The sequence below is a fragment of the Mustela erminea genome, chromosome 15 (assembly GCF_009829155.1).
Source record: "Mustela erminea isolate mMusErm1 chromosome 15, mMusErm1.Pri, whole genome shotgun sequence".
NCBI classification, from domain to species: Eukaryota; Metazoa; Chordata; class Mammalia; order Carnivora; family Mustelidae; genus Mustela; species Mustela erminea.
Genome location: NC_045628.1, coordinates 57,519,512 through 57,541,514, shown reverse-complemented (window position 1 = coordinate 57,541,514; position 22,003 = coordinate 57,519,512). Strand labels below are relative to the sequence as shown.

Below are 22,003 nucleotides of genomic sequence, written 5' to 3'. Positions count from 1 at the left end.
AATTTCCCAAAAGATCTTTCTTATTACTTTACCAGAGGCATGAGCTCAAGGGCTAAGTGGCCAGCTTCACTCCTTCATTTCAGCCAGAGCTTCCTGCAAGCATTTCATGAAAAATGGAGAGAGAAAGAATATAGGATGTACTTAACATAAATTGAGCAAGTTTCTGTATCATGCAATTCGGTTCAGACAGATCTCATCATTCAGTCCGAAATAAATGGCTCCCAGGAACACACAGTGATCTCCCACTGTTTGCAAAGCATTGCACAGGGCTCACATTTAGTCCACCCACCAGCTGAAAAACACAAGCCCTGTGCAAGGCTTTGAAAAGAGACTGATGTGTCCCCATCTCTCAAACACACACACACACACACACACACTCTAGTTCTGTAGATTTAGATTCTGGTGCCATGTCTCCTTTAACTTAGGGAACCATCTGTGTGCAGAGCATAGGGAGGCAAAGCCCTCCAAACTCAGTGCAAGCACCCTAACCACAAGGCTGAGTGATAGTGCTTTATTTAGACGGCACACACCTCACCATCGTGTGAAGCTAAGCCATACAGTAGGCAATTTTGCTAAAGTCTGGAGTGCACAACTGAGCTTAAACTTCACCCCTGTAAGATCATTTATCTGCAGCAGAGAACACACTTCTTTGTGCTGGTGATGAGAGGGGCACGCAGCAGCACGGAGCCTTCCAGCAGCTCTCCGCTGCCTACCGACAGTCCGAGGCAGGGCCCTATCGAGGATTTCTGCCTCCTGAAAGAAGGTGGCTCTTGTCCATCAGGCAGATTTTGATTTGATCTTTTCAGTAATCTCACCATCCAGTGGCCAAAAAGAACCTGTTATTCTAACATCCAAGAATATACTTGTAAATATTTCATATAAATCCCATCCTAAGACTAAGCAGAATCTTTATCATCCCTGCTGCCAAAAAGAATTTTGCTGGCTGAATTTATCCAATAGACAAGGAAAAGGTGAAGAAAAACCAATAAATATCCCATACACCAAAATGGAAAAAAGCAACTAATCCCAAGCAACTGAAAGTAAACAAGTGAGTGTTTATCATAACCAGTTTTGAGTTACTTAGTTGACTTTCAAAAACCTTTAAAATTGTTGAAGTTTGTTCATCTTCCTTTTAAAAATCTTAGAACATGCACTTAATAGTCTATAAGTTTAAAGAGAGGAAATAGTTGATACGGAAATGCTATAAAAAGCAGGAAGGGAGATCCACAAATAACTATTTTAAGTCTTCAAAGAGATGAAGAGAAAAAGGTACGCCATGTATCAGTCATCCAAAATAGTCTCCCCTGGTTCTTTCCTTGTGTATCACTCATCACCATTGGCCATGATGTATCTCCAGTCTCCTCTCCAACAAACTAACATGGCGGCTTCATAAAGGCAGATACCATGTTCATTCTACGACTATAGAAGCACCCAGCATGGAGCCTGGCATTTGTTCACTTGTCCACTTTATTCATTTATTGAGCTCAAATATTTAATAAGATCCTACCATGGACTAGACACTGTCCTAGGAACTAGGGATACTAGTTACAAGAGAAAAAGAAAAACAAAGTCTCTGCCAGCATTTAATGATGGAGGGGGAGAAGGACAACAAAGAAGCAGACAAAAAAGAGATAAGTAATAATAGCTAATAATTATTGAGTATTTCTCAAGTGCCCGGCACTGCTCTACACTCCTTACATATTCAAGTTCCAAAAGCCCTCTGAAATAGGTACTGGGCAGGGCCTTCTCAGTGACTTGCCCAAGGTCACTGTACCAGTAAGTGGAAAAGCAGGAACCTCAACTTGGAATGCCTTGAATATGGTTCCAAGCCACCATGCACACTGCTGTGCCATCTGTTTCCCACTTGATCACCTGATCTCCAAGCCTAATACTTAACCAGCCACCATAGTTTTAAAGCTCTTGGAATCCCCAGCAAAAAAAAGAGAGGGAAGCCAGTGACAGAGGCATGGTGATCTGAGCACTGCGGTGTTTCATTCTGGGAAAGCCCTCTTATCGTGCACATTCTAGGAGGATCGATAGCCCTGGGAGAGGACATACTTGGCACATTTTGAGAAAACCCAGTATATGCAGCCAGCAATTCTGCTACCCATGGCACAAAAGGCCATGGGTGGAAGACTGAGTTGGTGTCCATCACTCAAGAATCTACACTTGAGTCTCTTCTGGCACTCAGGCTAACACAAACACACATCGCTGTGAATACCACGGACAACTGTTCGCTTGGCATGTAGCATACTCAGCGGAAACACTCTGCTGATAGAAATGGAAGTGAAGGACCTATTCCAAGATCAGGAACTGGACCTGATGCAGACCTATCTTCTCATCCCACTGGGTTACTTACACTCACAACAGAGATACACAACAAAGATACACCGGGCAGTTGGAGAATGTGTGCTTTGTACTGTAACATATATTCATGCTAAGTACTGTAACATATATTCAGAACTGAAAGGAGTTCCTTTTTCATTGTTTGGGTTTGGTTTTTTGTTTTGCTTTCTAATAGTTAATTATTTTTAATTTCAGGGTCTAAACATCCACCAAGGACAGGGCCAAGGGTAAGCACAATTGGCTTTTACTTCTGTCCCTGAGAAAGGTGGTGAGAAGTGGGAAAGCAGGCTGATTAGAGTAGGTTAACAACACAGCAACTTAAAAGTGAGAACAGAAATCCGAAGTCATCCTCTCCCGCCTTTTAATTTTAGACATTCCTGCTCCACTACAGTATAAGTCAGGAAGGCATAAAGTCCATCTCCCAAGATAAGTGTGGTTTATCTGTGGCTGCCATGCCCTTTAAGAATCAATTCCACCTCATCTTCATTCCTGTAGCGTCTCTTTTAAAAATCTAACTTCTTGGTGGATTCCACCCTGCTCTACTGGAAGATGCCCTATCCGTTCCTGCTCCTCTAACAGAATAAAGGGGACCTTGGTGTTTTTCAATCAACCTATAACTAATTGAAAAGTTTCACTAATATATAGCTGGGCCCTGGGGAGAATTTTAAAAAAAAAAGAAAAGAAAAGAAAAGAAAAGAGAAAGAAAATGCCCTGGACAGAATTAAGAGAAAGAAGATTGAGTTTCTTGTGCACAGAGCGGTGTGTCCCTAGGGGCAGAAAGACCTGGTTTAATTTTGATGTCTCCACTTCCCAGCTCTGTGACCTGGAGCAAATTATTTAAATTAAGCCTTGGTTTTAGAGGCCATGAATCTAATTTTTAGCACTTGTGTAAAAACCATGTGAGGAAATGAGCTGACCTCCTCTGTGCCATGCCCTAGGAAAGACACAGGAAATGTCACTTTCTTTTCTTCTCCAGCATCTTCAAGGAGTTCGCAAGGAGTCAGTAAAGAGTGAGATGTGAGTGCTCAAACTGTGAGATTCAAACTGGATTTGAATCTCAGTTTCTCCACTTAGGACTTGGACATTTCTCTTTCTGAGCCTCAATTTTCTCATCTGCCAAATAGGGAGAAAACATATATTTGCATATATTTGCCTCCTATAATTGTTTCGGGGATTAGTTGAGAAAAGCCCCCTGAAGTACACAGCACGACACTGGACTCTATAAATAAGGCCGTTATCATTCTCACTGTTGGGACTTGGAAAGGGAAGACATAAGATTAAAGAATAATTGAGGGACAACTCGATCCCGTGAACCACCTGCTTCAGACCCAAAGCCTGGAGTTCAGAAAAGATGGGAGGTGAACGGGGAGTGAGAGGCTGGGACTGGGGACATCCCAGAAGAGGCAGGAGTTGAGATTTGGGGGTGACTGTCAGGCACCAGAGTACTGGAGTTTTAGTTTTTATTGTTTTGTTTTCAGTTTTATTTTATTTGGCAAATGCAGAGAGGAAAGCAAAGGTATGATCAAAGGCAAAGGAGAGGCACTTAACCCAGAACATATGGGGACATTACAGGAAAAGGCAGCTGGAGCCCCAGGGGCCGAGAGGAGGGTGTGAGGAAAACCCAGTGGGATAAGCAGGGTGGCGCCAGATTCCAGGGGCCCATCAGATCTGCCGGCAGGCAGGCAGCTGACTCCGGGTGGGCAGGCAGGAGAGAGCCATGCGGGGAGGCTGGGCAGGGGACCTGCCGGTCACAGCTGTAACGTTGGAAGTCTGGGAGTGATAGGCCACATGCTCCCAGACCTACAGGCTACAGCCAGGAAAGAGCCAACATGCTCCACTTTCTCTGGGAAAAGACAGTTCTTTCTAAATGACCATGTGCTTGGTGGGAAAGGTGAACTTAGGCAACTAAGATTCAAACCGTGGCTCCTCCATTTTCCAGGGAAGCTGCTTAACATCCAGGAGCCTCAGTATCTGTAAATGACAGCTATCATATAGGCTGGAGAGAAGACTGGGAGCCTGTCTACACAGTGTCTGCTACCCAAGGGGTTTACAACAAATGCTCTTGGGTCTTGGACCTCATTAGCCAATATCATCCTGGAAAACCTGACTGGGCATCAGTTTTTACTATCAATTAAATAAAATGCCACTCATAAATGGACTTAGAATATTTTATTACTATGACTATATAGACAGACAGTTAACAAGCTCTTTCAAAATAAAGAAAATGAAGATCAAAGAATCTGCCCACTACAACGGAAATATCAGTCTTCTAGCAGGAGGCACTGACTCAGCCACGAAGTCCCAATTACTCTGTGTTTTGAAATAGCTTGTCCATCAAGGACACACCGCACACAGACAACTAAAACAAATATTGCAAATGGTCTACTTATAAGTTGAATAATGGGTCTACTTTACTAAGGTATAATTTTTATAAAAAAAAAAAAGAAAAGAAAAAGAAAAAGAAAATATGCCCCCATTATTAAGAGTTTCTGTGTGTTGACCTGACAGCCAGGCACTCAACATTACAGTCAAGACACAGACTGCTTCCATCACCCCTCGTGCTTGTCCAGGCAATGACCTCCCCACCCCCAGCCCCAGCTTCCTGTCTGACCTCTACGTCTATGTTGCTATCACCATTTGAATCGTGCCTGCATTTTGTATAGACCCCTTTCTAAGGCTGTATTTCAAAATTTTAAAATGAGTACTGCATTCTGCCCACTCAAATGAACAACAAATGCCAAACACCTTCCTGTGAGGGTTTCTCGGTTTGAAAGTTAAAAAGAAAAACCAGCCACCGGCCGCCATTTCTTCAAAGGACAGCAGTGTGGGCGGTAGACAGAGATGGCCAAGATAAGCTCTTCTGATTCTAGACCTTACCCCATACTAACTGGCTGGGGGACAGGGTGACGGGAAAGTCATTTTGTTTGTCTCCATTTCATTTTATTCTTAAAAGATGGTATCTATGGTCCCACATGAGCGGAGCGACCGTAGGATTTATCATCCAAATCAGGAGTGGCTCTCCTTCATTAAGCCAGGGCAAGAGGCTTAAACCAGACAGGACTCAGCATGATCATCTCCAAGAGCACGTCTTGTGGCGTCCACCGTGACCAAATGTTCTCTTTCAAAACTGGAAGGGGGTGACACGTCACAAAATGACATGTTTGAAAGCTAAGGTCTTTCATCCCAAACTGATGGGGCCCATCACCGCAATCTACCATGTGGTGTCAAGAGAATACAAACAAGGCTGCCTGGCTGCCACAGGAGAGAGGGTCTGAGACACGAAACCGGAGAGAGCGCCCAGGGCACACACTGAAACCAAGAAACCACTTTAGAGAGACCCAGCCTGCCTGATTATGCAAGCACTTAGCGGGGTTCTCCCATCTTTGTCACTCACTCTCCAAGGGGCAGACATCAGGGGCTCTAACAGGGCACATTACCCCAGAATGCCCACTGTGCAAATTTCCTATGGAGATACCAAGTCCTCATTAACATATCAAGGACGTTGGGGGTGGAAGGGAAGCAAAAGCAAGTCTTTACAGCTACCAACTGAGTTTCATAAAATAGATCAGACTTGGCACATTAACACTCTCAAAGTTATAGCACAGCACCCTTTAAAGGACTGCACAGATACAAGAAAGCACGAATTGTAAATATCTGAACAAACCAGAGCTAGAGATTTTTGCAAGACTATAACCACGGGAATGACTGGTACAACTGAAATTAGCTTTGATTTAGCCAGGCTTTCTAAAGACCAGAAAAAACATAATTGCATAAAATTGCATGCAGAGATATGCATCCACACCTCCAAGGGAACTGCACAAAGAGGTATCTATTTGCCTTCAAATGCACAATCAGATTCCTTTGATTTGGATCAATTTGCATCAACACAAAAAATTTTGGTTATTCAGCCATAAGCGGAGCTGCCATTTTAGCTAAAATGGGCTGCTGTTCGATCTTCTAGGACTCTAAGAGCAATCGATGAATGTATCGCAGGATCTGTATTACAAAATAAAATGCATTTTTAGAAATCAAGTCAATGGGGGCACCTGGGTAGCTTAGTGGGTTGAGGCCTCTGCCTTTGGCTCAGGTCATGTTCCCAGAGTCCTGGGATAGAGCCCCACATCAGCCTCTCTGCTCAGCCGGGAGCCTGCTTCCTCCCCTCTCTCTCTCTCTGCCTGCCTCTCCATCTACTTGTGATCTCTATCTGTCAAATAAATAAATAAAATCTTAAAAAAAAAAAATCAAGTCAATGATTATCACTCAACAAAATGACTTTTAGAATATAAACACTTGTATTATAAAGAGAATGTTCTAGAAAGTAAACTACTTGTTCACTCTACCCAGTGGGTCTTCATTCATTTCTCATAGTTGGGAATAAAATGTAGTACAGTTAAAATGGGTTGTTCAATTAGGTTACATACTATAAAGTCCTTCATAATAAAAGACTGTAAGGTTTTTTAGGATTAGTTTTATTAAATTCTTTAAAGTAGTTTAAATCAGTTTACAAAGTTTATAATGCATACAAAATATATGTAAATGTGTATTTTATGTAAAATACATGTAAAAATAGCACAAACGACAGAGTAAGTGGAACTGAACTGAATACTCTGAGTATATCACATATTCTTACATTTTACATGAAGTGATACAACATTAACTCAAGAAGACTGTGATAAATTAAGGAAATATAGGGTAAGCCCTAGAACTACCTACACAAAAATATGAAAATTAAAAACCCTAATGTGTATTTATGTCTCTACACAACAGACACCTCAGAGAATTTTTAAAACCAGTCATTGTCACTTTCCTAAAAATGCAGTTCTCAGAAAGGGAGCTGATAAATGGCCATTACAAACAGGTGAGGATCAGAACGTGCCACATGTGTACCTGCATTCTTGGCACCCACTTTCAGATTAGAGGGAGAAAGAAATTAGTCCAGGGGTGCCTGGGTGCCTGAGTGGCTCAGTTGGTTAACTGCCTTGAATTCTGGGATTGAGCCCGGCTTGGGCTCCCTGCTCAGCAGGAGAGCCTGCTTCTCCCTCTGTGTCTGCCCCTCTCCGACCCCCTGCTCATGCACTCTCTCTCAAACAAATAAATAAAATCTTTAAAAAAAAAAAAAAAAAAAAGGAAGGAAGGAAGGAAGGAAGAAAGAAAAGGAAAGGAAAGGAAAAGAAAAAATTAGTCCAGAATCTGAGTGCAACTCGAGGATCTGCTCTTCATTCTGTGTTACCCCAAGCACTACCTGTCAAAATGCTACAAAATCCCCTTCTTTTGCCGGTTCCTCCAGCGCTAGATACTCTGTGACTGCAGACTGCAGACTACAGCCTGGCAAGACTCTAGCATTTTCCCCAGGAGTGGACTCCAGTTCTGGTTATGTCTTTACTGGATCCACAAACCTACTAAGAAACATGTTTCCTTCTCAGCAGCAAGAGAAGAGACTACCTACTTAACCAGGTAGTCGTGACAACTAAATGAACGAATATTTTGGGGGCGCCTTGGTGGCTCAATGGGTTAAAGCCTCTGCCTTCGGCTCAGGTCATGATCTCAAGGTCCTGGGATGGAGCCCCACATCAGGCTCTCTGCTCGGCGGGGAGCCTGCTTCCCCCTCCCTCTCTGCCTGCCTCTCTGCCTGCTTGTGATCTCTGTCTGTTAAATAAATAAATAAAATCTTTTAAAGAAAGAAATATTCTGAAAGAACCTGGACTCAGATGACATGCCCCTTTCAGTTCCCTTAGCAGGAACTACAGGATGATACTGAACCAATCACAAGGCTTTTAAAGAATTAACACCTGAATAAAGTTCAAAATGAATGCTGGATGCCAGGAAAGCAGTGAGAAAAGAACAGATACATTTAAGTCTACATATTTATTCTTAAAGATTTGCCTCCTCATAGACATCTTCTCACATCTTACAGAATTATTTGCTACACATCCTCAGAACAGCTGCCAAAATGTAAAAAGATTCACAAATGGTTTTTTGCCAAGAGCATAAAAAGGCGATCTATTTATTTTAATCTAGAAAGCTTTTATGTATTTATTTTTCTAGAAAGATTTATTTACTTTTTAATTTTTTAGCAGGAGGAGGGGCAGAGGAAGAGAGAAAATCTTAAGCAGGCTCCATGCCCAGCACAGAGCCTCAACTCGGGACTCCATCTCACACAGCCCTGAGATTACCACCTGAGCCACAATCAAGAGTTGGACACTTAACTGCCTGAGCCACCTGGGCGCCCCATTCTAGAAAGCTCTTTAATCAGTGGCAGGACTCTTGCACAGGCCAGACAGCCACAAGGCAAGCCCTCCTCTGAGGACTCACCCCATAATTCCCACCCTTCCAATCCTGAGGCCAAAAATAAGCCTTGGGTCCTAGGCTCTTGGCATCGATACATATAGTATGTGGCCTTGGTATATGGTTCCCCATCCTTCAGTGGGAGAATCCTGAACCCATTCTTCTCATCAGGCTTGTCCCCCTCAGGACTTCTCCATCCTGGTAAAATCAAATCAGACCTAAGAAGGCTGTTGTATTAAAGACTGAATGGAAATCACCTAAAAGCTCAGAAGACCTGGTTCCCAGGCTCAACCACCCGCTAGCAACATAACCCAAGGAAAACCATTTCACCCTCTAGTCTGGGTTTTCTCACATGTAATTCAGTTCAGAATATTTAGAGCTGGAATAATAAGTACACCTATTCTATGCCCTTCCAAAGACTGTCAGAGACTATTGGTAATGCTTATACACACCGAAAGCATGTATACTCAATCTTTCTGAGTATTAAAATCATTTTGTAATGTCACAAAATTTCCAGGAATTTAGGTGGCTTTTTGTGTGTGTGCTTTATAAAATTGAATCTGTTTCCTAAAGATAGTGAAATATAGTAATGATGGCAAAGGTCAATGCCTGGCATTGAACTAAACACTTTAGACATATATTCATTTACTTACTCCTCACAATAATCCTATGATTGTTACACTCATTTTATGCTGCGGGGCAGGGGAGGATCTGACGCACCGAGAGGTTCAGCATTCACCACGTCCTGATGGAGCCAGAACTGAGACTCAGCCACTACTCTTAATGTCCTCTTAGCCCCAGACTAACAATATGCCAACAATTTCCAACAATTATTTTTAATGAAGAAAACTATGGCATAATCCCAGAGGAACCCATGAGGGCCAGTGACATCTACTGACGGCTCACTGTGTGCCAGACCCACTGCACCTTCTCTCAGGAATCCTCACAGCCTTCAGGGGTAAGGAGTATTTTCCCTTCTAACAAGTTACAGACCTGAAGGTCGTGAGGTTCAGGAACTTGCTTCAAATTCTAAAATTAACAAATTGAGGAGATAATATATTTAAAAATTTTTATAAAATTACAAAAAAATTTATAAAATTACAAAAAAAAATGTTTATAAAATTACACAGAGAAGGTTTTGAAGCCCTGCCCATCTCCCTCCAACAACATCTGCTGGGCCAGCCCCTCCTCGGCAAGGAGGCCTCTAGGAGAGGGAGAGCCGACCATCTGACTTATGCCAAGCCTTGTCCCCATACCAGTGAGAAGGGACACCCACTGACCGAGGGACCTGGAGAAGGGGTGGAAACCTTCTGACGATCAATCGGAAAGGATGAAGGGGAGAGAGTTCTCCCCATGAGGCAGGAGCTTCGTTCACAACCTGATGCCAAGAGCTCCAGATTCAGAATTTCATGTTACAACTAATGCTGCATTTTTCCAAAGAAACAATGAGAAACTACCATAATATGGAGGCCCACCTCTGTCAGGGTTAAATAGAGGGTTGGCGGGAGAACCAAACCACCACTTACTGCTTTGTTTCCACAAGAAAAGGTATTCCAAGAAAAACACTTCAGTGAAAGACCGCTGCGGGCCTCCCGTTTGTAGGCCAGGGAATGCCCCACACGCCCGCCTTTCTGTATTTTGAATCCAGTTCACCCGGGGCCCATGCATGTCCCCCAAACCACACACAGTAAAATCCTCAACTAACACGTTTCATCTATAACCGCGATTAGTTTTATAGCTTATTCTCCCTGGCTTTAAACCATACGCTATTATAGGTTTCATAGTATTTTTTTGTTCTTTTAGGGACCGTCCACATGGCTGGTCTGGATGAGTTTGACCTGAGAAATCTGTGGAAGGAGGGAGGTCGTCCATCTGTGCCAGGGTAGCTTCCGGGCTCCACAGAAACAGCCCTTTGCTGCGAGGCTGTGAGACTCTGCCTTGGCTCGGGAGCCTACCCATGGCCCAGCTGTGTGATGTTGGTCAAGCAGCTTAAGCTCTCTGTGCTTCCGGGTCCTCAGTCCTTAGACAAGGGAGGGATGTGAACAGGATGCTTTCTAGATGTCTAAACTCCCTCTTCAAGCCACAGTCGTCAAGAAAGGCATTTCAGAAGCAGATGCGCTTGAACCAGATACGGGAGGTTGAGTGGAATCCAGGTAACAGCTAGAAGAGCCAGGGGTTAGCAAGTTCCTACCGTGGTTGAAACAGAACCCTCGGCAAGAATCAAATGAGGCCATACCTAGTCTACATAGACTTAACACACGGATTTCCCTCTAAAGTATGAGGAGCAGGACCTGGCCGGGAGAAAGCACTTGACAGTGTTCTAAGTGCCCTTATAACCACTGTCCTTGTAACAACCCTTCTGAGCGCCTGTCATTCGCACTCTGCAGGGGAGGGCACTGAGGCTCAGGATCCCCATTACCTGGTCAGGAGATGATGGATTACAAGTACACAGCCTCCAGGGGGGCGGCGGGTGGGCAAGGGCAGACACAACAGTCACCCTGACAGAGACCTCAAGCTGTCTCTGACAGGCACAGAGGGTGCCTATGAAAATTAAGAAAACCCTGCCTGGCCAGACCTTCCAGGGCAGTAAAGGCAGAAATAGCCTAAACAAAGGAAAAGTACCAAAGGAGGAAGGTAATCATTAACCAAAAATGGCATAAGGAAACACTGCAAAGGTGCCCTGAGGGCATCCATGATTCAGGGCTCAGCTCCGCAGGGAGGGCGGCAGGGAGACTGTTTTAAGTTGGCCTGGGCACTGGAGAAATGAGAGTGGGAGAGAGGCAGACTCCGTCAGGGACAGGCAAGAGGAGGAAGCGAGGGAAATGACCTGGAAAAGCAAAATGAAGGCAATGCAGAGGAAAGCCTAGTCCGGCAGTCTGCAGCTGAAGTCCTTCCAACAAGTCACTGTTGCCTGCAGAGGTAACAAGTTGAATCAGAGCTACACTGTTGGAGCCAGGTCAGACATACTCGCGCTGCTCCTAACACTGGACAGCATCACATCAAACACCGGGAAGAATATCGGAGGGATATGCTATATAGCAAAACCCTGGGTCTTGCACTGTAGGGGTCAGCTGCCAAAAGCAAGGCCACGGGAGAAACCAGAGGATTAAAAAAACTGAGAGGGGGTCTCTTTCTGTCTGCTCGGAGACAACATGAAGAGGAAATTCAAGACTCACTGGGTTGGGGGTCTCAGGCCCTGATAATCTCTCAAGGTATTAGGGCCCCCTCCAGCAAAAAAGAGGGAGGAAACACAGCTAAAGAAAGAAAAGCCTACATCAAAGAAGATTCCAAACCCATAGAGCTTGATGCTGGTGACAAAAATGTTCTGGAAGGGTTTTGGGAACCGTAAACCAACAGCATATTAACAGAGGAGCAATAATTTCTCATCATGCAAGAACACCTAACATTTCTGTTATGGCAATCAAACATTCTTCTATAATTGTTTTTCTCCCCCGCCCCCATCCACCTAAATCCTCCTCTGTGACTGGTTAAGGGGAATAGGGTGGGGAGAAACTATGAACAGAGAGCAATCTGATGATAAAAGCGCTTCCCCCCACTGCACTGCTGGAGTAAGCAAGAAAAGCCAAATTCTCACAGTCCGTCGACTTTCTATTCATGTAAACAATCTCATTTTATTTTTGAATTACTTTGTGGGAACAGATGGTTTCCAAATGCATGACTTCTTACTATAGTAGATGGAAGCAAGACTACTGAACTCTTCAATTAAGAAGAAGAAAACATAGGCGTGCTTCAAGCTTGTCTCCATGTGTAGACCTTGTTTTCCTGAACTAAGGCTTACTTAGAATTCTGACCTTTTTTTTTCCCTTTTGGTTAAACAATTCATATCATATAGAAAAATAATCCATATGAAATAGAGTAACTGCAAATTAATTTTCATGAAACAGCAGCAACAAAAACCAGGAGTATCAGTAACAGAAGCCTCTAGGCTTCCTATAGGTTACACATAAATGAAGGCATCAAATATGTAAATATAGTTGGGTTTTGTGCCTTAAATCCTTAAACCTTTTATGATAGATTATTATAATACCTTGAAATAATCACTGCAATTAACCCCAAATTACCTTAATCCCAACAACAGACTCAATCACTGAAATTGTTCACAAATCCGGGGCCTTACCAAATCTCAACCCAGGGCAGTTTCCCTGATGTCTCTGTAAGACAGAACCCTAATTTTCCAAAGAACTAAACCAAATCTGGAAAGTAGCATCACAAACAGGTCTTTGTGAGAATTAGATAAGAGTGCAAGTTATGTGGTCAGACTGATGAACCCACAGCCACCTTAAGTAGAATTAATAGCATTTCTGTCATTTAAATTACCAAGTCTCTGGAAAAATATACTCTGTCTATGCCTGGTAGTGACTCAGGAGAGAAAGTAAAAGAATAAATGCCGGCCCTCTAAACGCAAAACATCTACTTATCTAACTATCTGTCACCTAACTATCCTCCTACCTATCTATACTTTTATGTACATTTCTCTATTTTGCATATTTTGTACTTATGTATGTTTATATGGATAGATATAAAGGAAAAAATAGAAAAGTACACACAAAGAGGGGAAAAACTTAAAAAACAAGTAATGATGAAGTTGAATAACAGGATAGAAAAAGTCTCCCTACACATCAGAAGAACAACAACAGTAAAAGGACACTGACCTGTGAATTGATCAAGATTGACAGACTTCAGGGGCACCTGGGTGGCTCAGTGGGTTAAGCCTCTGCCTTTGGCTCAGGTCATGATCCCAGGGTCCTGGGATCGAGCCCCGCATCAGGCTCTCTGCTCAGCAAGGAGCCTGCTTCCCCCTCTCTCTCTCCCTGCCTCTCTGCCTACTTGTGATCTCTCTCTCTCTCACTAATCAATCAATAAATAAAATCTTTAAAAAAAAAAAAAAAGATTAACAGACTTCAAAAGGGATCTACCTTTCAAATGCTTGCCACCGGAGAGCTACTAAACCACAGCATGAAAAAATTTAAGTTTGCAAGGGAACTCGAAATTTTTTTAAATCAATAATTTAAATTAAAAATTTTAAATTTGGGGTCTGCCAAATTGTGGCTTAATGACCTTCACTCATCAAAAACCAAATTTAAGATGTCGCAGTGACTGACAAACAATCCAGAAGAATCATCCCAATGATGAAGGTCAAACCCTGGGCTGTTTCTTTATAAACCAGCACAGGCCAAAAATTCCCAGAGGTTTTGTGGCCTATAATTGTATGCTATTATTCTAGAGACTTGATTAGTGTGCGCCTCTTCAATAAAGAGCGGCCCACAGTGCAAGCACTGAGAATAGCAGGGTGTTTGTGGAGACGGCTTCTGCTATACACAGACACACAGATGAAGCAGATCTGGACAGGACCCTGAGCCACCACGTATACTGAGTTTTCGATATTCTAAAAGCTTTCACCATTAGAAGTCTTCTACACCTTAGAAGTCTTCTACACCTTAGGAATTGATCAACAGAAGAAAAAATAACAATAGGAAGGAAAGGGGGTGCCTGGGTGGCTCAGTGGGTTAAAGCCTCTGCCTTCGGCTCAGGTCATGATCCCAGGGTGCTGGGATCGAGCTCCACATCGGGCTCTCTGCTCAGCGGGGAGCCTGCTTCCTCCTCTCTCTCTGGCTGCCTCTGCCTACTTGTCATCTCTGTCTGTCAAAGAAATAAAAAAATCTTTAAAAAAAAATAGGAAGGAAAGGCTGTGACTGATCATTTATGTATGGAAAAGGATTGAAGATACATGTCATAAATGTAGACATTTACATATTAATGACCATAATAAATGATAGGTATGGCAATAATTAACAAATTTAATTCAATAGCAGAAAAATAATCTGCAACTAAGTATCACTATAAAAGAACATAAATTTTAAGGAGCCACATGATTTCAAAAGTTTCATCACATTTGTAATGAAAACTCTCAGTTTATGGAACAGAACATGTTTTTGAGAACACATAGATTATTACTTTATCAAGTTCTGTATGAATTCTGATGACTAAAGACTGCTAACATCCCAAGGACTCAGTTGCTATAGGATGGGAATGGGGTGGGGAAAGTCAGCATTCAGCAGATAAGCCTGCCCACAAATCTCCAAGAAGATTCTTTGAATCTGCATAGACATTTGAGGGAGCTAGCTCAGACAGACTCAGGTGTTAGTCCCACAGACTGACAAGGCCCAGGCCTCAGCCATCTCCAGAGTCTCAAATAAAAGGTCCTAAGAGCCCTAGTCTCTATGACGTCATTACATGGTGATAGTGGGCAGGCAGGATCTGACCAGAGGCACAGGCTTAAATGCCTCTCTTTCTGTTCTATTCACAGATCTCAGGCCATCAGGTTCTCACCTATATCTCAGAAACATCTTACCAACCACAGAATGTTCCTGGGCACTTCTATCCAAAACTAACCCATCCTGTAAAATCTGACCCAAACCATGCCTATGCTATGAAAGTCTTTCCTAGCCAGCGTAACTGAAAAGATCCCTTTTTTTTTTTTTTAAATTTCACAGACACTGTCTATCTGTGCAATTCAGCATCTCAGCTTGACCTGCTTTGAGGCTCCTGGACTTCCTGAACTATTACTTACCTTCTCATGCATTCCCATCTTATCTTCACCTTGTAATCTCCTATACCTTCCACTCAGGTATATACGGGACCACAGTGAGCATTTTTTTTACGCCAGACTTCTATATTCCTGTTTGGGTAGGCTCTTCATTTCCCGTACATTCTTTCCTGCTTCCAGCCACCTCAAAAAGATACTGCCATGATACACTCTTCCCTCTTCTTGTTTTTTTCTTTTCTTTCTTTTTTTTTTTTTTTTTTTAAGATATTTATCTATTTGAGAGACAGACAGAGAGAGAACAATGGAGGGAGGTGGAGCAGAAGGACAAGCAAACTCCCTGCTGAGCAGGGAGCCCGATGCAGGACTCAATCCCAGGACCCCGAGATCATGACCTGAGCCGAAGACAAACGCTTAACCTACTGGGCCACCCAGGCGCCCCTCCACCCTCTCCTTAATGGGACCGGTTCTCACCAAATGTCTGTGCATCAAGTCCAAGGGCTTCCTTTTTATTTTCTAGCACCTACTGCAATCAGTCTGAGACAGACACTCTACTCTCTTTTCTTACTCCTCTTTTCAATTTGCTTTTTCTCAGTCTTATTCCACACCACCTTGAACTTCTTCATCCCAAAATGACACACTTAATAAATCAGCACTAAAAAAAAAAAAAAGTTTGCTTTCTTGATGCATGTGTACTTCTTTTTATCAGGCCCAATCTTATGCATCAGTTTCTATTTCTTAAGCTTCATCCTTTGTGCTCTTGTTGTTACAAGCTACCTCACGTCACCTTAAATCCAGGCAGCGTGTGTCTGTCTAAAACAAAGTATTATATTTATCCTGTAAATCTTCCAACTCATTCTGCAAAATCAATTTCCTCCTTTCCCTCCCCATCCCCCTCCTGATAGAATGGAAACTCCATATGAAGGGATACAGGAATTCTCTGATGATCCCGGTGACTGAAACAGTGCCTGGCACTTAGCACGTTCTTGAGGAATGAATGTTGGTTGCTTGAACCCCCAAACAGCCTCTCAGATTCCGCTCCTCTTGATCTCTTCTCTGCTTCACAGGAACATGGTCAAGAACATAAAAGCCAAAGTGAAACCATCAGGATCCGATCACTGGTTCACCATCTAAGCAGGGGTATGACCTTGAGCCTATTACCTGACTCTTAACTGCAACCTCCCCAAACATAAATGAGGACATGAATAGGCTTCCAGTGAGGAATGAGCGGGCAAATGCAGATAAAGTACTTGGCACCCTGCAAAGTGAACACACCAAGGGCTTATCATGGCTCTTTTCTTCACGCTTCTCCCATTCAGTGTCACTTGTGCCACCACACCTGCATTAAGTCAGTCTTTCTTTCCAAACCTTCTCACCTTCAAAAAGGCTGGACCCTGACAAGATTAGTTTGACTCAAATATGAGCAAAATATAGGCTTTGGGCCTGAGGCACTATGAGCGAAGGCTTGTGAGTTTTGGGGGTTTTTTTACCCTGTGAAAAATATGTATGCATCTTTGTGATAGAGTTTAGACATTTCCTGAGCGGCCCCCGGCCTCTATGTTTCTGTGTTTACATCTCACTTTTCAACTCTGTTCAGATAAGTTACATTGCCCAAGAGTGGCGGTCTGCACAGGTGGCAGCCAGAAGAGTTTACTTTTACCGAATGGCCTGAATTATACAACTGAGCAGTGAGAAACAGCTTTCTGTGTCATTCCCTGTTGTACAAAATTTATGAAAAAGTGCACTTTACATCTCAGGTCTTTAAGAATCTTCATGGGCCATTCTGATTTTAAGAGCTTTTCTGTAAACTTCTGTAAACTCTAAACTAAATATTAACCAGGAGAAACCACTGTCTTTATCGTATGTCTTACTCCTCATACTCTGCACTTTGCCAGAACTCTTCATATGCAGGAAACGTCAACACTGTGCAAACTGGGGGTGATTTAACTCTTGCTTTATTTTGATTTTTGCTCCTCCAAATAAAGAACAGTGATCAGTAATTACTTCTTTAGAACAAAGGGCAGAATACATTTGGTTTACAGTCAGCTTTTGACCTGAAGCAAAGAAGTTTTGCAGAAGCCACCCTGGAACACGGCAGGGTACTCACAGTTCCCGTGAAATCGCTGGCTACCTTAAATACACTTTACCTTTTCCAAGTTGTCCTACATTTCTACAAACATTGGTGACATCCCCTATCCCATACCTAATATTGCATTTTTTGTTGGGAAACTGATGTTAAGATTCTGACTTTTAATTCGTTAGAATTCTCTGAACCTTAAACATATGCAAGGAAGGGTCACAAATAAAAACTGGCAAAACTCAACCTAAGTTCACCACAACCAAGCAAATAAAAACTGGCAAAACTCACAACCTAAGTTCACCACAACCAAGAGGAGAAAAGGAATATTGTGGAGCATTTACCTCACGTGGCAAGGTCTTAACTGAAAAAAGGTGGTCCCTGCTTTTAAAAGCACAGGTCTCGGGATGCCTGGGTGGCTCAGTTGGTTGAGCAGCTGCCTTCGGCTCAGGTCATGATCCCAGCGTCCTGGGATCGAGTCCCACATCGGGCCTCTTGCTCGGCGGGGAGCCTGCTTCTCCTTCTGCCTCTGCCTGCCATTCTGTCTGCCTGTGCTTGCTCTCTCCCCCTCTCTCTCTCTCTGATAAATAAATAAAATCTTTAAAAAAAAAAAAAAAGCACAGGTCTCAAAGAAATGTCAGCACAGCAGACCCACCAATTCCCAAATTCACTCAAATTTGGGAATAAATGTCTGCATAACTGAGTGGACCAACAACTTTCAAACCCCTCTAACCAACACTGACCCTGCAAACATATATAATTCGTCACCAGCTCCCTTTCCCGCAGTCCTACCCAATCTTACCATAGTCCCTGGTATTCTCTATGGCAAAAGGGAAGTAGAACTTAGCAACAGATTTTTTTTTTTTTAAGCTAATGATTCAGGCAATTCTTGGAATAACTTCCACTTGAGAAAATGTAACTAAGAGGTCCTATCAAGAGACTCCCCAGCTGCTGAGACTTCAACTCTGGAAATTCCCTCCTTTTTGACGATTCCTGACTACCCCTAATCCAAGCCACAAAGTTTAATGACCCTAAAGCGCCCTTTTTTGCCTCCAGCGAACTTGGGATTCTTTCTAAATATTCATTAAGAAGCTCAAAGATGTTTACTGACTTGAAGTCGAAAACAGAAAGCACTGGAAACCCAACTCCAAAAACCTTGCTTCCCTCGCCCAACCCCCTTTCTTCCCCCAGGAGAGGAAACTGGGTGATCTGGAGCTGAGAGTTGAGCCATCCAGTATCCAAGGGGTCTGACACTCAGCCCAAGAGGTGATGACAGCCAGGAGGTCTGGGCAGTGGTTCCAAATTGGGGCACCCACTGCGCTGGGAAATGTTGGGCGCTTGCCAAGATACAAACCCTCCCCCGGGGGGAGCTGAACCGGATGGTCGGAAACCAAGGCAGTTCTGCAAGGATCCCAAGGCCCACATCGAGTTCCACCAGCCTCCTTCCTGTTTATAGATCCCGCTCCCGTAACCCCAACTACCAAAGAGAAAGCAGACGTCTCCGAAATATGTCAATACATGACATAACTTGAAAGAGCTGGCTGCTCATTGGCGCGAGTTACAACTTGTCGGGTTCACACAGGAAAACCGGCTCGCTTTAATTACTTTTCTTTTAATATGCCATGCCGTCCCCTCCTGGGCCCCCGCAAAGATCGGGTTACTGAGAACCAGGGAACCTCGGCGGTAGGACCGAACCGTGTGGGCGGCTCGCTGAAGGCAAGGAACGCGGGAGCCGAGCCGACGAAGTGGCTGCCCATTCGGATTGGCGACAACGGCAGCGACTCTCCCCTCGCACAGGCGCAGGCGAGGAAGGCTGGCACCTCCTCGCAGTCCGCACCAAGTTGCCCGACCGCTCGGTGATGTCGCGAGGGGGCCTAGCTGCACCACGCCGCTGCCCTCGGGTCGGCCCCGGGCGCGCCACCTTTGTCTCGGCTTCCCCGTCCGGACGGGCGACGCCTGGCGCGAACCGGGCTTTGCCCGGTCGGAAGCACACACCCGGCGCTCGGTTTCCCCGGGCTCCGCGCGGGGCCCGGGAAGCCGACACGGCCGCCCCAAACCTCCCATTTGCACCGCGCGCCCCCGACTCCCGGCCCGGCCGCCACTTCCCTGGCGCGGCCGCTGCAGGGCGGGGAGCCGGAGACTCGCGCGCTCGCGGACGCCGCGGCCCGGCGCACCCCGGTACTCTCGCCAGGCGGGGGCCACCTTGCCCGCCGCGGCGCCCGCCTCTCCCACGCCCACGCGTGTTCTGACTCTGGAAAGCACCCGCCAGAGGACCCCCCGCGAGGCCGGATCCGACTGGCCGCGGCGAGGGGAAGGCGCGACAGCTGCTCACCCACACCCACTGCCTGCCCCTCGGCCCTTTCTCACCTGCCTGCACCGTGTCCGAGAGGTCGTGCCCGGGGGCCGCGGTCCTGGGAAATTCCTTCAGTTTCCTGGCGCTGAGGTTCAACCCCCCGGAATTGGCCGCTTCCTCTAGCGCGCGCTCCAGCCCCCGGTTCAAGGGCAGGTTGAAGCCCCCGCCGCCGCCACCGCCGCCGCCGCCGCCGCCTCCCCCGACCCCGCTGCCGGCTCCGGTTCCTCCGTGGTGCTGATGGTGGTGGTGGTGCGGATGATGATGTGGGTGCAGAGTAGCCACCGAGAGGGCAGGGACGAAAGGTTGGGGTTCGCTTCCCGGCGTCGCCATCTTCTCCCGGGCCCCCCCACCCCGCCCCGCCGCTCCTGCGGGGGGGGTCACAGCTTTCCCCCGGGAGGGGGAGACTGCCGCGCGGGCCGAGTCCCTGCAGTGCCCCACCGGAAAATACTGGAAGAAGGGGAGGAGGGTGTGGCAGGCGCGCGGAATGGGGGGCAGTCGGGGAGGCGGCAGTGGCGGCTCGGTCTCGAAGGTTTCCTGTCCCCGGGAAGCTAAGCACTGCGGCGGCGGCGGCGGCGGCGGCAGGCAGCGCGCATGTGTCTCCTCCCGCCCTTGCTCCCTCCTCTCGGCGGCTCTCCCCTCCTCCGCGGCGCCGCCTGCTCTCTCCTCCTCCTACCCCAAGCTGTCAGTCCAGCCCTGAGCCTTCCTCCGCGCGGGAGGGAACCGGGCCGGTCCCCGCGGCTTCGCTGCGCTCCGCCTGGCAGACGGGGGATACGTCGGGGGCCGGACCCTATGACCGGGGTGACCTTCGTTTAGACGCTGAAGACCTCTGGGTTCTTTTTGCTGTCCAGGGCATTTGGGGGGCAAGAGGTTTTAGAGGGTCTGAGAAGACGCCAGCGAGGCAATAGATGGGGTTTGAAATACAGTGAGATCAAGAGAAGGTGACAGGTTATCTCAATTCTGCGAACTGTATTGGCTTTTGGACCCACAGTTCCCCCAAGAGGCAGGTTTTCACTGTGGGATCAGACCCCTGGCATTTGGGCGTATGCAGTGAACCAGTGGTGTCTACATTAATTATCTCATTAATCCAGGGATCCCATGAGCGGAAAAACTGTTTCCCCAGACTACAAAGGAAGTTAAAAAAAAAACAACAACACACAACTTGTCTGAGGTCACCCATGCAGTCAGAGGCAGCGCGAACCTATAGCCCTCAGACTGTAGGGTTGCCCTCCTTCTGTATAGTCTCGGGCTGGACCCTAGGTCGAAGAGCCAAATAGGAGTAAAGCAGAAGATATTCTGAGCGATCGGGGGGGGGGGGGGGGCTGTAAAGGCAGAAAGGAAGGACTTTGAAAAAGAGGGTAGTTTTGATGGTGGACAGAATCCACTGGCCCATGAGGGAGAGGGGCTGGCTATGGTTGGCTAAGCCCCAAAGTTGAGTGGTACAGAGAGAAGTAAGAAAACCAGTGACCCCAACTAGTCAGTAACTCCGCACATTTTGAGCCTGCGCACAGGTCCCATCAAAGTATCGTGCTGCTTCTTGCCCCCAAAGGACATGGGGACTGACGTGTAAGCAAATTCACGTTCTGCCCAGACACAGCGACAGAGCATCTCAATAGGGCAGACCAGCTGAAGACTGATAAAACCCCACTCCCTTCGCAGGACGGAGCTCCAACTCTCTAGAGCCTCCATTTCTGCGGATAACCGTCTTGACCATCACTACGAGCAAGTTGGCAGGAGAGATGAGGATACAGGTAGGAAAATACCACACCCCTACTGGTAGACGAGCCGGTCTTCCAAATGGTAGAGCAGGAAGGTAGGAACTGGTGACTTCATAACTCGGCACTAAAGTACGACATGATCTATGTCACTTGCGTGGCCTGCATGCCCAGTCGCCCTTAATTCGTACAGGATTCTAGGCGGAGTAAAATATTCTAATCCTGTCGGAGGAGACAAGCGCCACCTGCTGGTGTCTGCCCTCCAAACCGGCTCTCCAGCCAAACTCAATCCTCCTCAACTTGCCCGACTTTTAAAAACCAGACTTGAAAATAATAACAATAATAATAAATAAAAGCACAGTTACATCACTTATAAAAACGAACCTACTTTCCCTTTTCCTCACTGGTCTTTACCCAAGAGGTGAGTGAGAAACAGACATAGGAAAAATTTTCACTTGATTGTCTTCAACTAAAACAGGTGGTACGTCTATGTGATCAGTATACAAGGTATGATTGAGGACATCTAGCAGATTGCAAATTTAGTTCAGACCACAAATTGTGGTGATGCACCGTAGAGAGCATCATTTCTTTTTTTAAAAAGACCACAAATTCTTTTTTAGGGGAAATGACGGAATAGGAGTTCAGGATTTGTTTTTTAACAAGTG

General features: G+C 45.6%; 1 protein-coding gene across 7 annotated transcripts in view; it reads right to left on the bottom strand.

Moving 5' to 3' along the window:
* Positions 1 to 20,256, bottom strand: part of LRCH1 (leucine rich repeats and calponin homology domain containing 1) — a 196,486-nt gene extending 176,230 nt beyond the window's left edge. For 2 of the 7 annotated variants that reach the window (XM_032314585.1, XM_032314591.1), the window contains exon 1: positions 19,641 to 20,254. In XM_032314585.1, coding sequence (XP_032170476.1) covers positions 19,641 to 19,956 — 316 coding nt within the window. In that variant the 5' untranslated portion in view covers positions 19,957 to 20,254. Of the gene's footprint in view, positions 1 to 19,640 lie in introns of all 7 variants that reach the window. The other 5 variants (XM_032314590.1, XM_032314586.1, XM_032314587.1 and 2 more) reach the window with 5 other exon arrangements.
* Between the last annotated feature and the right edge of the window lie 1,747 nt (positions 20,257 to 22,003).